The sequence below is a fragment of the Trichosurus vulpecula genome, chromosome 3 (genome assembly GCF_011100635.1).
Source record: "Trichosurus vulpecula isolate mTriVul1 chromosome 3, mTriVul1.pri, whole genome shotgun sequence".
NCBI lineage: Eukaryota > Metazoa > Chordata > Mammalia > Diprotodontia > Phalangeridae > Trichosurus > Trichosurus vulpecula.
In genome coordinates, this window is record NC_050575.1 from 100636365 (window position 1) to 100651029 (window position 14665).

The 14665-nt window shown below is 34.9% G+C and overlaps 1 protein-coding gene across 2 annotated transcripts in view; it reads left to right on the plus strand.

Moving 5' to 3' along the window:
* The window catches only part of ITCH (itchy E3 ubiquitin protein ligase), a 159933-nt gene that overhangs the window by 60001 nt on the left and 85267 nt on the right, over positions 1-14665 (plus strand). For both annotated transcript variants that reach the window (XM_036748660.1, XM_036748661.1), the window contains exons 3-6: positions 8532-8673; positions 11044-11168; positions 11980-12117; positions 13794-13836. In XM_036748660.1, coding sequence (XP_036604555.1) covers positions 8532-8673; positions 11044-11168; positions 11980-12117; positions 13794-13836 — 448 coding nt within the window. The remainder of the gene's footprint in view (positions 1-8531; positions 8674-11043; positions 11169-11979; positions 12118-13793; positions 13837-14665) is intronic.

A 14665-nucleotide genomic window follows, 5' to 3' on the forward strand; every position in this document is an offset into this window, starting at 1 on the left:
AATAATACTGAAATTTGAAGGGTATATTTTTGGCCTAAGCCCCAAGTCTTTTGCTGTTCGATATATTGTGTTCCAAGACCTTCAGTCTTTTAATGTCTCTGCTGCTAGGTCTTGTGTAATTCTAATTGAAGCACCATCATATTTAAGTTGTTTTAATCTTGATGTTTTTAATATTTTATTTTTGAGCTGGGGGCTCCGGAACTTGACTATGATATTCCTATGAGTTTTCCTCATAGGATCTCTCTTAAGTGGTGTGCAATGGATTTTCTCTATTTCTCCTTCCCTGCCTTGTTGTAATGCTTCAGGACAATTTTCTGTAATTATTTCTTGTATTATTGTATCAAGATTATTTTTTTGATCATGACTTTCAGTTACTCCGATTATTTTTATATTTTCTCTTCTTGATCCATTCTCCAAATCTGTTGTTTTTCTTAGAAGATGTTTCACTTTCTCTTCTATTTTTTCATTTTTCATGTTTTGTTTAGTCATTTCTTGATCTCTTATAATTTCAGTGGCTTCACTTTGCCCAGTTCTAATTTTCACTGTCATTTTCCTCCTTGAGATTCTGGATCTCCTTTTCTAATTGGTTAATTTCCCTTTAATAACCTTCTTGTTTTCCTTGGATTATTTTTATTTTTATTTTTTAGTTTTTCCTCCATCTCTGTCATTTGATTTTTAAAGTCTTTTTTAAAGATCTTCTATAAATTCTTTGGGCAGCTGACCATTTGACGTTGCTCTTTGGGGGTTTCTTTACTTCAATATCCTCCTCTGAAGATGAACCCCGGTCATCTCTATTCCCGTAATGGGTCTCTATGGTTGGATTCTTTCTCCTTTGCCTGTGCATTTTTTTTGTGTGTGTGGTAAAGACTTGATTTTTGTAATACCTCTAGCCCAGGGGTGTGGGAAATGGTGCCTCTTGCCCCAAATCTTCAGTTTTCTCCTCTAGCCTGGAACCAAAGCCGAACCTCCAACCTCCTATAAGTGCCCACAGCCAGGGGCTTTCTGCCCCACTGCTTCTGCACTCACTGGCGTGTGCTGGTTCCTTCTCACCCCCACCGGTCTTCCCGGCACAGCTGGGTCTGGCGTTCCTCGTCAGCCGAGGTTCCCTCAGTCTTCCTGGGCTCAAACACACGAGTCCCCTCACTATCCCTGGGTGAAAAGTTCCAGTGGCTAGGGCCGAGGCAGCCTCTCAAACCAACTACCCCGGGGCTTGCCGCTAGTTATTTAAGCGGCTTGCCACTTGTTGTTGAAACAGAACCTAGCCCCGAGGTGTTTACTCCTTGCAGGGACTAAACCTGGTCCTGGGGCTTTTCTTCGGATCTTCTCAAACTATCCGAGGAAGATCCGGGTTGTGCCCCTATTTTTCTTTGTCTCTACTCACACGTTGTTCGCCCTAAGGTGCTATTTTAACTCTCTTGTGGGGGAAAATCTTGAGAGCTTGGAATTTTCTGACCTCCCCCGCCATCTTCCCAGAATCTTCTCCTAGGAGCAATATTGTAACACTTAATCATGAAAGACTCAACAACTCTGATCAATACAATGGCCATGACAGTTCTAAGGGACTTATGATGAAAAATATCTCCAAAGAGAGAATTGATGAATTCTGAGTGCAAATGGAAGCATATTTTTTCCCTTTTTTTATTGCCTTTTTTTGGGTAACATAGCTAATATGAAAATAATGTTCTGCATGACTTCACATGTATAAATGAGTATCATATTGTTTACTTTCTCAGTGGGTTGGGGAGGAGCAAGCAGGAGGGAAAAATTTTATAACTCAAAATCAAAAAAATAAATAGAAGCTAATGAGATAGAGGCCCTGGAGCCCATGGTCTTCCTGTCAGGATAAGAGGGGCAGAGGGTACTGTTGGGATATGACTATCAGGCAAATTCATTTTTGTAGGATAATGAGATTTCCCAATGATATGTTTTCTGGGGAAAGAAGGCATAATAGAGAGATCCAGAGAAGTTCAAAAGTAGTGTAGGTACATTATCATTGTATTTATCATTACATTTATCATTGATATATACACTGTATTTACCTCATTGGATGGACGTGGGGGGACTACAACATTAATTTTTAAGACTTTACTAAAATGGTGAATTATATTATAAAACTGTTAACTACTTTGTTGATTATAAATTTTAAAATGCTGCCTTGGCAAATTAAGTGAGTAGAGTAAACCAGTTTTATTACTAAACTAAAATTTTATTTGCAATTATAAAATCGTGCCTTCTATAGTATTTGAAATTAAGTATAATAGGCTGGGGAATCAGTCAGACTTGTTTCTAATTATATGTCCAGTTAGATTTACAGCTCATTGGATTTCGGTTTGAAGACAGAATAAAGTAGGCAAGTAGGTTGTCTCTATTGAGATTGAATCCAGTAGGGATGAGTACCAAAAAAGGAAGACTATGCAGAATAAGGCTTTATACTTCCTTTTCTTGTCTTCTCCTGGGTCACTATTCTAGGTAAAGAGATAAAAAAAAAAGCAGGATGAGAAAGGGAGTCAATTTTGGATCCTGGAAAATCCCCCAGCATACTTGGCCTTGAGTGAAAAATGTGGAGTTCACTGGTCATGGCACAACGGCTCCTTCTAGGAAAGTAATTTCCTTCTTGGAAAGTTAGCAGCATAAAAATTTTTTTAATTTAGCTTTTTTTTTTTTTGGAGGGAGGAAGTCAGGACAATTAGGGTTAAGCGACTTGCCCAAGGTCACACAGCTAGTAAGTGTGTTAAGTGTCTGAGGCTGGATTTGAACTCAGGTCCTCCTGACTCCAGGACTGGTGCTGTACTCACTGCACCACCTAGCTGCCCCCAGCATAAAAATTTTTAACATACTTTTTGGTTGATTTGGTAATTTTAAAAAATGAAATGTACACAGTAGTAATTTATTTCTCATCCTGAAGGGAACAAAATCTACCTTGAATCACCCAGTGGGTTTTGTATCATTCAGAAAACTAGACCTTCACCTTGGCATCTACATGTTGACTTCTCTTTCCCCATTGCAAAAGCCAAAGAAGAGAAATTCTGCTATTTAAAAAGTAGCAAATATGAATTAATTTCAGGCAGAATTAATACTGTGGTCATTCCCCAACATTCGTGAGTTTCACATTTGCTGTTCTGGTTATTCCTGAGTTGGCCATCAATAGTTAAATGGAAAGTTTTTGAGATTTGTGGCATAATGTGGAAAATTCTAGATGATGCCTGTATGTAAAGAAAACTGATAAAAAAATTACTAAGTCATAAATGCATAAATACTGCATATAATTAATTTTTTTTATCATTCACCACCAGAATACATACATAAATTTATTATAAACAATCATTTTGTTAAAAGTTTCAGTGCACTAAAGAACTACCGGCTAAACACTCTCTTTGGAAATACCTCCTCTTTGTCTTTCTACCATCCAGAATCAGTCAGGTGATTTTCCCCCACAGTAATCCTTGTATCTTGGGCTTTTTGTTGGAGAAGGAAATCTTTGAAGCAGTTGCTGCAACTGTACCACATAGTGTGTGAGGTACTAATCTCTCTTGCATAGAAACTACAAATTTTTTATGGGTGCAATGTGTTGTTTTATGTGTTAAATAAATATGATTAGAATTAAAAATGAAGGTCTGGGGTGGGGCCTAGAGTTACTCATGGTTTTACACGTTTGTGGGGTGCCTGTGTCCCTCTCCCCCATGAATGTCAGGAGACGGTTATAGAAACTACCCAGGTCTTCATAACCAACCTTCGCTGAGCCAAAGGAGCCCTTAAATCTAGTTGCCACTATTAATGTTAGGAATTAGAATTATAATAGAACAGTTATGGAACTTTATTAAGTGCCTTGATCCTAAATATTTTGAAAACAGTAATGTTTATAATCAGTATAAAAAATTAATTATATTTTTTTAAAATAATGGTTAGTTTTTTAATCTCACTAAACTTACCATGTGTGGTTATGAGTGAGAGGTACTATCACCTTCCTTTTCAACCTGGGACCCATGCCCCCAAGTCTCTCAACTCATAAAGGCTGAGTCCAAATTTGGGACCTTCCTCAAAGAGCTAAGATATATTACTCTTTTTTGGCTTGTTGCCCATGCCCTGAGTTTATTCTTGGACATTTTGGATTTAGTTATAACTCATGTTTATGTTTCTACAGATGTGTAGAACAGGGTAGAACAGTTCCTATACTAGGGCTTAAGATAATAAATGCATATCTGGTAGAGTATACATATGCAGAAGATTCAAAGAAATCAAAGGAGCCCAAATGCAGAAAAAATATGAATCACTCACAAGTCTATAAACAATCTGCATAATTTTCCCTCTTTTCTAGTGAATCCCAATCTTTCCACCAGGTTCTAAAAGTTCTTCCTGCTCGGTTCTACTTCATGGTTTGCACTCAGGGAGAGAGGGATTCACCTGGCCTTCTGTCTTTTTAGTCTTTTGAAAGTTTTCGTTTTTGTTCTGAATTTGGCAACATCAACAACATAAATGTTTCCATATTGAAAAAAAAAACCAGAATAAGAAGATTTGTATAGGAAACCCCACATCTTTATCACATATAACTGCACTTCTTTAGAAAATTGTAAAATGATTTCAGTATATTAATTTCAAAGTTGTTTGGCTTATCCATTTTTCTTCTGAAGATTTCTTCTGTTCTCTTCTGTTCATTTTTTAAAATTATACAATGACTTTTTTTTTCTATATAAGTGTTATCACTACTGTCTCTCCTCTTATGTTCCCTTCCCATTTGGAAAAAAAACACCACAACTCCTTCTTACAAATAATCACAGTAAAGCAAAACAAATTACACATTGGCAGTATCTGAAAATGTATCTCTCAGTCTGCACCTCAAGTCTCCCACCTTTTTGTCAGGCAGGTAGGTATCATTCTTCATCTTTAGTTTTCTGGATTCATGGTTGATCAGTACATTGATCATAGTTCTTGTCTTCCAAATTTGTCTTTATTGTGTAAATTGTTCTGGTTCTGTTCACTTCACTCTGCATCAGTTCTTAGATCATTCCTGGTTTTTCTGAATCTATCCCTTTCCTCATTTTTAATGTTTTGATAAATAACCTGTTATATTAATATACCATAATATATTTAGTCATTCCCCAAGTTGATGGGCACTCAGTTTGTTTACAGTTTCTTTACAGCAACAAAAAATGGTACTATAAACATTTTTGTCTATATAGCTTTTTTCCATATTTCTTTGTTCTCTTTTTTCCCATCTTTCTTTGTTCTTTTTGTACTACTGGTGTGACAGGTCCTGATTAGTGTGAATGATGAATCCCTTGTGAAGGGGGCACATGTATTTGAATTCATACTATTTGAAGTTATAGTTATGTAAACTGTAAGTAATTGGTTCCACCTCAATTGAAATACACAGTTCTGAGAGTGGCCTCAGTTATTGAAATCTTAGGAACCACTAAAGGGAGCCTCCAAAAGCACTTTGTCTGTATTTGGGAAGCTCCAGTCACTGAGACATAATAAGAAATCTCCTCTTAACAAAATGCCATTGGCCTTCTTCATAACCTTTGGGAGAAGTCTGTACAATCAGAGGTTACAAACAAAGGCTGACAACTCCCCTCCCACACAGCTCATTAAGTACTTCTTAAAATCTCTACACCTCTAGGGAAAACTAAAGAAAATAAAATATCATATAATTAGTACTAACTATACTTTACTATCTTTTCTTTTTAAATATTTGGTGATATATTTTATTTTTATACAACCTACAGAAGTCATTAAAGCTTAAAGGTGCTTTTTTAAAAGGATTTTTGGATAGCCTGTATTCTTCATGTTCATTGTTTCTTATAGTATAGTAATATTTCATTATATTTATGTACCATAATTTGTTTAGCCATTCCACAATTAGTGAGCATCCACTTTGTGTCTCTTTCTTTGCTACTATCAAAAAAACGTGCTGCTGTAAATATTTTAAGGTCTTTTTAACTAGTTCTCTCTGCCTCTTAGAAGTAGAATCATAGGTAAAAGCAACATAAGCTCTGACCTGCTTAGATTGAATAGAAAAAAGTGATTTCTGACTTCTATGCAAACTGTTCATATAAAGCAAGAGCAGTCATGAGAGAATCTCCACAGACACTATTGGAATTTGGATAAGCATTATAATCTATTTTGTTTTTGGGACAAAGCCAATATTGATCTTAGTATTTAGTCAACAATGTTTTTATCTTAAGTCATGGGAGGACTAGAAGAAAACTATAAACAGGCAAAATGGCGATTATGGTAACAAAATCATTAAAAGGCATGTAGAAAATAAAGCCCAGATTCTTTGGCTAAATGATTTTTTCTAGTGAAAAATTAAAACTTCTACAGTTACATCCCTGGGGTGGGTACTCAGGTCACATTAGGTTCATGGGTCAAATCTTAACAAATGACTCTAGATCTACTGTCTATAGGTTTGATGTAGTCCTTTCTCATATTCCCAGTAGGACATCTCTACTTGAATTTTTAAAAAAATTATATACTTAATCTTCAACAAAAAAGTCAAATAAAAAAATGGGTAAACTTCCATATAAACCTTAGCCTTTAACAAGGCAGAGTTGACCATATTTTTTAAATGCTCTAACTCAGTGATATCAAACAAACAAAAAAAACTGGTGGGGACACATATTGACTTAAAAAAAAGTTCACAAATTAATCTAGGAAGCTTTATATGAGCTGGTGGAAAGTGAAGTGAGCAGAATCAGGAAAACGTACACAGTAACAGCAATATTGTACGATGGACAACTGAGAAAGACATAGCTACTCAGATCCATACAGTGATACACAGCAGTTCCAAAGGACTCAGGATGGAAAATGCACTCCACCTCCAGAGAGAGAACTGATGAAGTCTGAATGCAAATTGAAGAATATTTTAAAAACATTTTCTCTTTTTTTTTGGCAGCATGGGTAATATAGAAAATATGTTTTACGTGACTTCACATGTATAATATTGCTAGCCTTCTCAATGGGTGGGAGAGGGGCTGAAGGGAGAGAGAATTTAGAACTCAAAATTTAATAATGAATATTAAAAAAGAAAAAAAGGAAAACCACACATTAACATGATCTATTTTATTTTTATAAATTTCATCAAACATTTCCTAATTACGTTTTAATACAGTTCAGTCCCTACTCCTGAGTTTTCTAGCTTGTGGGCCATGAGTTTGCTGTCTCTGTTCTAAATCACAAATCTGTGCAGAGAAACAATTTTTTTTTCCAACTTAATAGAATTTTATTTTTTCCAATTACATGTAAAGATAGTTTTCAACATTCACTTTTTTTCAACATTCATTTTTATAAGATTTTGATTTCCAAATTTTTCTCCCTCTCTCCTTCCCTTCCCTTCCCCCTCCCCAGGACTGTAAACAATATGATACAGGTTATACATGTTAATCATAAACATGTTAACATATTTCTACATTAGTCAGGTTATAAAAGTAGAATCAGAACAAAAGGGAAAAACCACGGAGGAAAAAAACTAAAAAAATTAAAATAGTATGCTTCAATCTACATTCAGACTTAATCAGTTCTTTCTCTGGATGTGGATAGCATTTTCCATCATGAGTCTTTTGGAATTGTCTTGGGTCATTGTATTGCTGAGAAGAGCTAAGTCATTCACAGTTGATCATTGTCCAATTATTTCTTTTTCTGCATATAGTGTTCTTCTGATTCTGTTCACTTTACTTTGCATCAGTTTGTGTGTTTGCAGATTTTTCTGAAATTGTCCTGCTTGTCATTGATTAAACAGAAGTTTTCCACCACAGTCATATACCACAACTTGTTCAGCCATTCCCCAATTATGGGCATTCCCTGCATTTCCAATTCTTTGCGACCACAAAAAAAAGCTGATATAATATTTTTGTGTAAATGAGTCCTTCCCCTCTCCCCAAAGACTAGAACCCCAGGGATAGGAAGCCAGGTTGGCAGTCCAAACCTGAGACTTCTTTAATGAATGGTGGAATAGGTAATTCCAAGCCTGACTATTTCTGTGCAGAGTTCTTTGCAGTTGTACTTGGAATACTCAGTAACCCAGTTTAGAGTTTTCAAGTGTCTAATGTCTCCATGCTGGTCATACTTGCATAGGAATGAAAAGGCATTCAGAAAGAGGAGTGGGATATTAGGTTAGGGTTGGGTATGATGCATTAACAGTATTACAAAATGATGGTTGGGTTAATGTTAAATAAGGTATATCTGTTAACATTGCAGCCTCAAGGCTTTAATATCATACCTCAGAGATCCTGGACTACTATTATTAACAGTGGCCTACTGGAGGGAAATTATATGGAGGGGGAAAAAAGCTTTAGATTTTCTCAAAATGAGCGCAAAGTCTATGGGATCAAACATCTGTGAGTCAATCTATGAGTCAGTTTGGTATTCCTAAGTATCCTGTGGTAAAATGAGTAGTTTTGCATTTATTCTTTGCAAATTAAATTGGTTATGAACTATGTAAGGTTGATTTTTTTTTTTGAGCGGTCAAGTGAAGTTTTCTTACATCTTTTGAGGAGAACATTACAGTGAAAACATTTCTCTTTTCTTTTAAATAGTTATCTCAGCGAAACTTAAAGAAAATAAAAAGAACTGGTTTGGACCGAGTCCTTATGTGGAAGTCTCAGTAGATGGACAGTCAAAGAAGACAGAAAAATGCAGCAATACCAACAGTCCCAAATGGAAGCAGCCTCTTACTGTGTAGGTTTGCAAATATTTTGTTGAGTACAGTTGTTTAGCAGGTAATATAAAGTATAATCCTAAATGCCTGTAAGCATAAATGCAGCCTTTTTTTCTTACTTCTTCTTTCTCTTTTCCTCTTTTCTTCCCTTCCTTTCTCTTCTTTTCTGATTATGTTTCTTTATCCCTTTTTTCACTCTTCTGTCTTGGCTTGTCTTTCTTTTTCCATCTTCAGCCTTTTTTCTCCTTCTTGTACTCTTCATTTTCTCTGTTTTTCCAGTCTTTTCCTTTCTTCTCTTTGCATGTTTTAGTTGGAAGTGATGGCAACAAGAATTAGTCATTGTCACCATTGGGCAATGTCTTTGGAATTGGAAGAACTTGAGTATGTGAAAAGTATACACGACATTGTAGGACATTCTCACCCTCTTCTTTTGGTCTTGCTTAGAGTAGGGAGATAGTCTGGTAGGAAGCAGGCTTCCTCATCTTTGTGTTGCTCTTAGTCATGTGCACATCTGGGGAGCTCTCACTGGACTTCATTTCTATTGATGATAAGATTCCATAACTAACAGATCATGGCTATAAATAAGCTTCAGCCAAAATGTCTGACCTATTGCTAATTTCCTTAGAGTTTATTAATTTGGGGAAAAAACTTTAATCTTTGGTTATTTTTGCCATAGTCTCTCAACTTAGGTGATACTCTAGCAGTTTAATTACAACTACATGAAAGTTAATAAATTTAATTTTTATTAGACATTGACACTTCAGCATAGCACTCAAGAGTCAAATTCCTCGTATAAACGGTCTATCTCAGACCCCGGGCAAACGCAATTATTGTACAAAAGCACCAAACCATCATGTTGTAAGGAGGTTATACGTTAATAAACAGCCCTACCTTGTAATCTTTCTAGGATCATAGGACTAGATCAACATTTTACACAAACTTTACACAAGGCACTTGACTTGGTCAAGGTTGTACTATAATTGAGAGGCTTAGCCATGACTTGATCCAAATCTTTTGACTCCAAGTGCATTGTTCTTTTCATTATGTCATACTCCTTCTTAAACACTGAATTGAGACTTAAGTGGAATTTTTTACTTCTTTAGGGTAGGAACTACGCATAACAAGGAAACAAAGCGAAGCCTCTGGTGGCTGGATCTAAGTAGTTGCAGGTGTGAGGGAGAACTTAGTTCATCCTTTTGATGAAGCATAGCTGTTCTGTAGTTAAGATAAAATATTTCAAGGACTTAGTTTGTAAGTTCTTATATTTTTTAGGCACAGTAAAGCAAGTGTCTGAATTCTTTACATTCTTTCCATATGTGGAAATTATACTAGATCCCCCCCCCCCCCTCCATAATTGATTTGGTGTAATTTGGAGATCATCATCTATGGTAAAATATATTTTCTATGTGGAGGGTGCAGGGTACATTAGATAAGAAAAAATGTATTTGTTTGATTATTCTTTTCTTTAGTGTGATGCTCCAGATGATCATGAGAACTCTTCTTTGTATACATAAGAAATGCTTGTGTAGACAAGAAAGTGAAGAGAGGGGCAGGATGGCTTAGTAGATAGAGAAATCACCTTATAGTCAGAAAGACTTAGGTTCAGATTTTTTCCTCCAGCACCTACTGGATATGTGACACTGAGCAAATCTCCCAGTGTCTTAAGCAACTCTAAAGACTATGTACTTTGCTGAATAATTGCTAGTCTAAATGTGTGAGAGAGTGGTCTCCCAGGAGCACTCTATAGATATGAAAGCTTAGGGCTGGACAGAAAAAAGAAAGTGAGGGACATGAAGTAAAAAATTATTTCTTGCATGCGATTTATCTATGAATTTTAAGAAGATACAGTAGGAGTGGCCACAGTTCTCCTTTGAAGGTTTTGTGAAAAAGAGGTAGGAAGAAAGTGCAGTTAGAAGAGACTTTTCAGAACTTGCTTTTTCCTTTATTCTCTCATACATAGTTGTGCTCTCCTCTAGTGTTTTTTAAGAATTGAGTCGTAAACAGTATCAGGGAGGAGAATTGCTGTGCTTTCTTAGTCACTTTCCATGTCACTTGTAGTTCCTGGTGCATATTCCCCATATAGTGATCATCGTTCACTGATGGCAGCCTTTCAGAACATGGTGCTTTCTTCAAAGGCACAGTGAAGTTGTGAACATGTCGTAGCAGTTTGTTGAAGGGAAAAAAAATGCATTTTTGTTGGTGATTGATCTACCAATGAAATTAGCCATAAAAGCACGTAGAGTTTAGATATAGTCTGAATCCTTATAATGAAAACTGTATTATTAGAGTTATGTTTTACCATAGACATAAACTATAATTTACTTGTTCCAGGTCACGATGTGGTATTTAGTGAAGATCGCATTTTTCCTTCAATGTTTTTCTCCTTTTAGAATTGTCACACCTGTCAGCAAATTAAATTTTCGTGTATGGAGTCACCAGACATTAAAATCCGATGTTTTACTGGGAAGTGCTGCTCTAGATATTCATGAGACGTTAAAGGCAAATAATATGAAACGTATGTATGTAATTGAAAATTTATTTAACTTATATGTACTTTGTCATAGCCTATATGACATAACAGACATGACAGAACCACTTGTAATTGTAGCAAATATGTCAGGGTGTACTTGGATGTAGTTTTAACAATAAGAAATAGCTTAAGAAATTTAACACACCTTAAAGAAACTTTAAAGCTCTAGATCCAAAACAAATATGCAAATAATCACTCACAAGTAATAATAATCATAAGAAGGTCTCTTGTATTCCCTGACTGAAACATTTCTAGAATCTTCCTTCCCCATTGGATCTATTAAGATACTATGAGACAAGCTTAAGTCCTGTGTAAATCTATAGTCTCATTTTCTCTTTTAACTAAATTAATCTGATTTATCTTGGTAAAAGATCTTGAGTTTCATTCTTGTTCACATTATTTTGTATCATTGACAAGTATGTAGAAAATTTAAAAATAGATTAAATGGTGACTTTTAAAGTAGGTTATAAAAATGAAAACATTTGAAAACAAATTTTTGTACATTTGCTATTTCTTCTTGGCCCAAGGAATTATAGCTTTTAGTCATCTATGCTTATGCTGCATTCAGTTTTTTAATGTATAGAAGCCAGTGTAGATGAGTAGGCAGGCTTATTCCATTCTTTTATGCCATATGTAGTACATGTTTTGATGTTCATTGAGGACTAAAACCACTTATCTAAGTAAATTAATATAGTTTATATGTATCCAATTGATAGATGTAATCTTACACTTTTTTTATGACAGACTTTCAGTAAGATGTTTGGAAGATAAAAAGTGTCTTTTCTTTTTTCCATAGTTGATGAAGTGGTTGTGACATTACAACTTGTGGGTGACAAGGAGCCAACAGAAATCATAGGAGACTTGTCAGTTTGTCTTGATGGATTACAAGTAGATCCTGAGATTCTAACGAATGGCTATGCCACATGTTCAGAAGGTAACTAGTATGTAATAACGTAGTTACTATTGGTGACCCTTCTCCCAGCAAAGGGTAACGATACCTTTCAACTCCTGTTGTTTTGTCATGATAACACAAATGTTATTTTTTTTTTACAGCAGGTTGAAATTACTTTTCATGTTTTCCCTTTTTTATTGTGGATGGTTTCTATGGATTACGAACTGATTGAGTTTGGGCAGTCTGGCTCAATGTTGTTCCTCTTCGTTCTAGTTTTGTTTTTAGCTTATTGTCTCTCTTACTTTCATCGTCCTTATTGCTTTCCCAATCTCCACATCTGTTGACAGTCTGAGGCACTTACTTTTATAAGTACCATATAATGGCATTTAAGATTTTACTTTTTAGCATCATATTAACCCCAAAAAACCCCATAATTTGACTCTAAAATTGCCCTATTTCTTAAATAAGGACTTTTGAATCAATCTCTGTCCAGACCTCATTACTTTGTATTTTAGAATATTACTTCTTAAGGGTTCTTTAGGCTAATGCCTAATTAATGAAGAATTTGTTTATTCCTACCACCTCGGATTAGGTAATGGATTCCTCTCTCATTGGAGTTGTTCAAACAGAGGTCGTATGATCACTTGTGAAGAATGTTGTATAAGAGCTTCTTATTTCCAATAGAGATTGGACTAGGGACTAGGCGATCTGTAAGGTCCCAATAAGATTCATTAATCCCTGTAAGAATTTATGATTCTCTGGTTTTCTCAGCCTTTAATGCACTTTTATGTTTGTCTTTTTTGTTACCAGTAATGGAAATATAATTATTAAAAGCCCTCAGTGTGTCATTACGTTCTGTAAAATGGTCTGCTCTTAGCTAATGCCTATTATAATGATATAAATGTCATGATTATTTCTAAGTGGTTTCAGTGTCATGTTAACTTGCATTAAGTGCCTACATAGTAGCTGTCTCAGTAATGTGTGTTACCCGTGAATTCTCTTAAGGTTTTTCCCTTTACTTCCTTGTTATTAAATATTTTCCCTAAAAGAGAAATTTTTAAAGGTCCTAAGCCCCGCGTGATGAAATTTATTAATGGTCTCTGTGACCAAAATTACTTTACTTACCCAGGAGACACAATCATTAACACAGTATTATAGTTGTCAGTATTGTTGTACTTTATACCATCCATTTCAACTGCACTGAAGCATTTTTTATTTTTGGTTCTCAGCTGTTTTCTAAATAGTTGAGTTCCAGTGACCTCCATATATGACATATTACCATATTCAAAATTCATGAGCAGCTACTACATGCTCACACTTTGATATGCACTATTGGGATATAAAAGCATAATGGACTAGATTTAAATTAAAACCAGAAAAAACATGTTTTATTAGAAGGTACATAGAAGATTTTAATTCTGTAGCCCACGTAAGTACAGCATATCTCTTAAATGCAATAGAAAAACATTTTTGTTACATATAAATTATAGTAAGACTAGCTCTATTTAATGTGATTCATAAATGAAGTAAATTAACCCTCAATTTAAATTATTAAATTTGATTTAACCTTAGAATCTTGATCAAGTATTAAAATGTTTTTTATCGGGAAGGTTGAGTGTACATTTAGACTACATAGACTTAAGTATAAAAAGTTTTTGAAAGCAAGACGCTAATCTCATTGGGTTTTGTTTGTTTGTTTGTTTTTGCTGATGATAAAGGTAGTTCACAGAGTGATGATTCCAGAACCAGGAATGATACAAGGTAAGATATATCACATGAGCATATGAGTGGTTACTATTGGATTGCAGAGCTAGACGAAAGAAAGTTAATATTGAAGCAATACAGAAAACAGCTCTTCAGTCAGGCCCATACTGGAGCAAATTAATTGAGTAGTAAAGATTAAAAAGGGGGGAATTTCATATAAATGTAGATAACACTCTGAAAGACTTATGACAGCCTACTGTGGTTGTAAAGTGTTAGAGGATGCTCAGATTTCCGTTTAAAAATTAATTAGTTGTTGATAACAAGTACAGAAGAGTAAATAAAGCAATCACTATGTCCTAAGATTACTATGAAAGAGAAATGGAAGTACTTTCTATGACATTTGAAAAGTGCCACTTGTGATGAATGAAAACTCAAAACTGAGAATACGAGTATAGTCAAATCAAAGATAGTTATCAATTGATAACTTTTTTCTTCACTTTATTTTTCTTGAGTGGTTTTTTTTGTCTTATGCTTTCTTTCACAACATGACTGTTATAGATATATGTTTTGCATGACTACACATATATAACCTATATTGAATTACTTCCCTTCTTAATGGTGTGGGGGGTGGAGAGGGAGGAAGGGAGAGAATTAGGAACTCGAAGTTTTAAAAACAAATGTTTAAAATTGTTTTTGCATGTAACTGGGGAAAAATTAGATACTAAATAAATACAAAAAAAAAAGAAAGAAATATTGTATTCCAAAATCTCCTTTGGGTTTTAGTAAAAATTTTCAGGTCTTGTGTGATCCTGACTGTGGATCTGTGGTACTTAAACTGTTTATTTTTAGATGCTTATAGCATTTTTTTTCTTTGATGTCGGAGCTT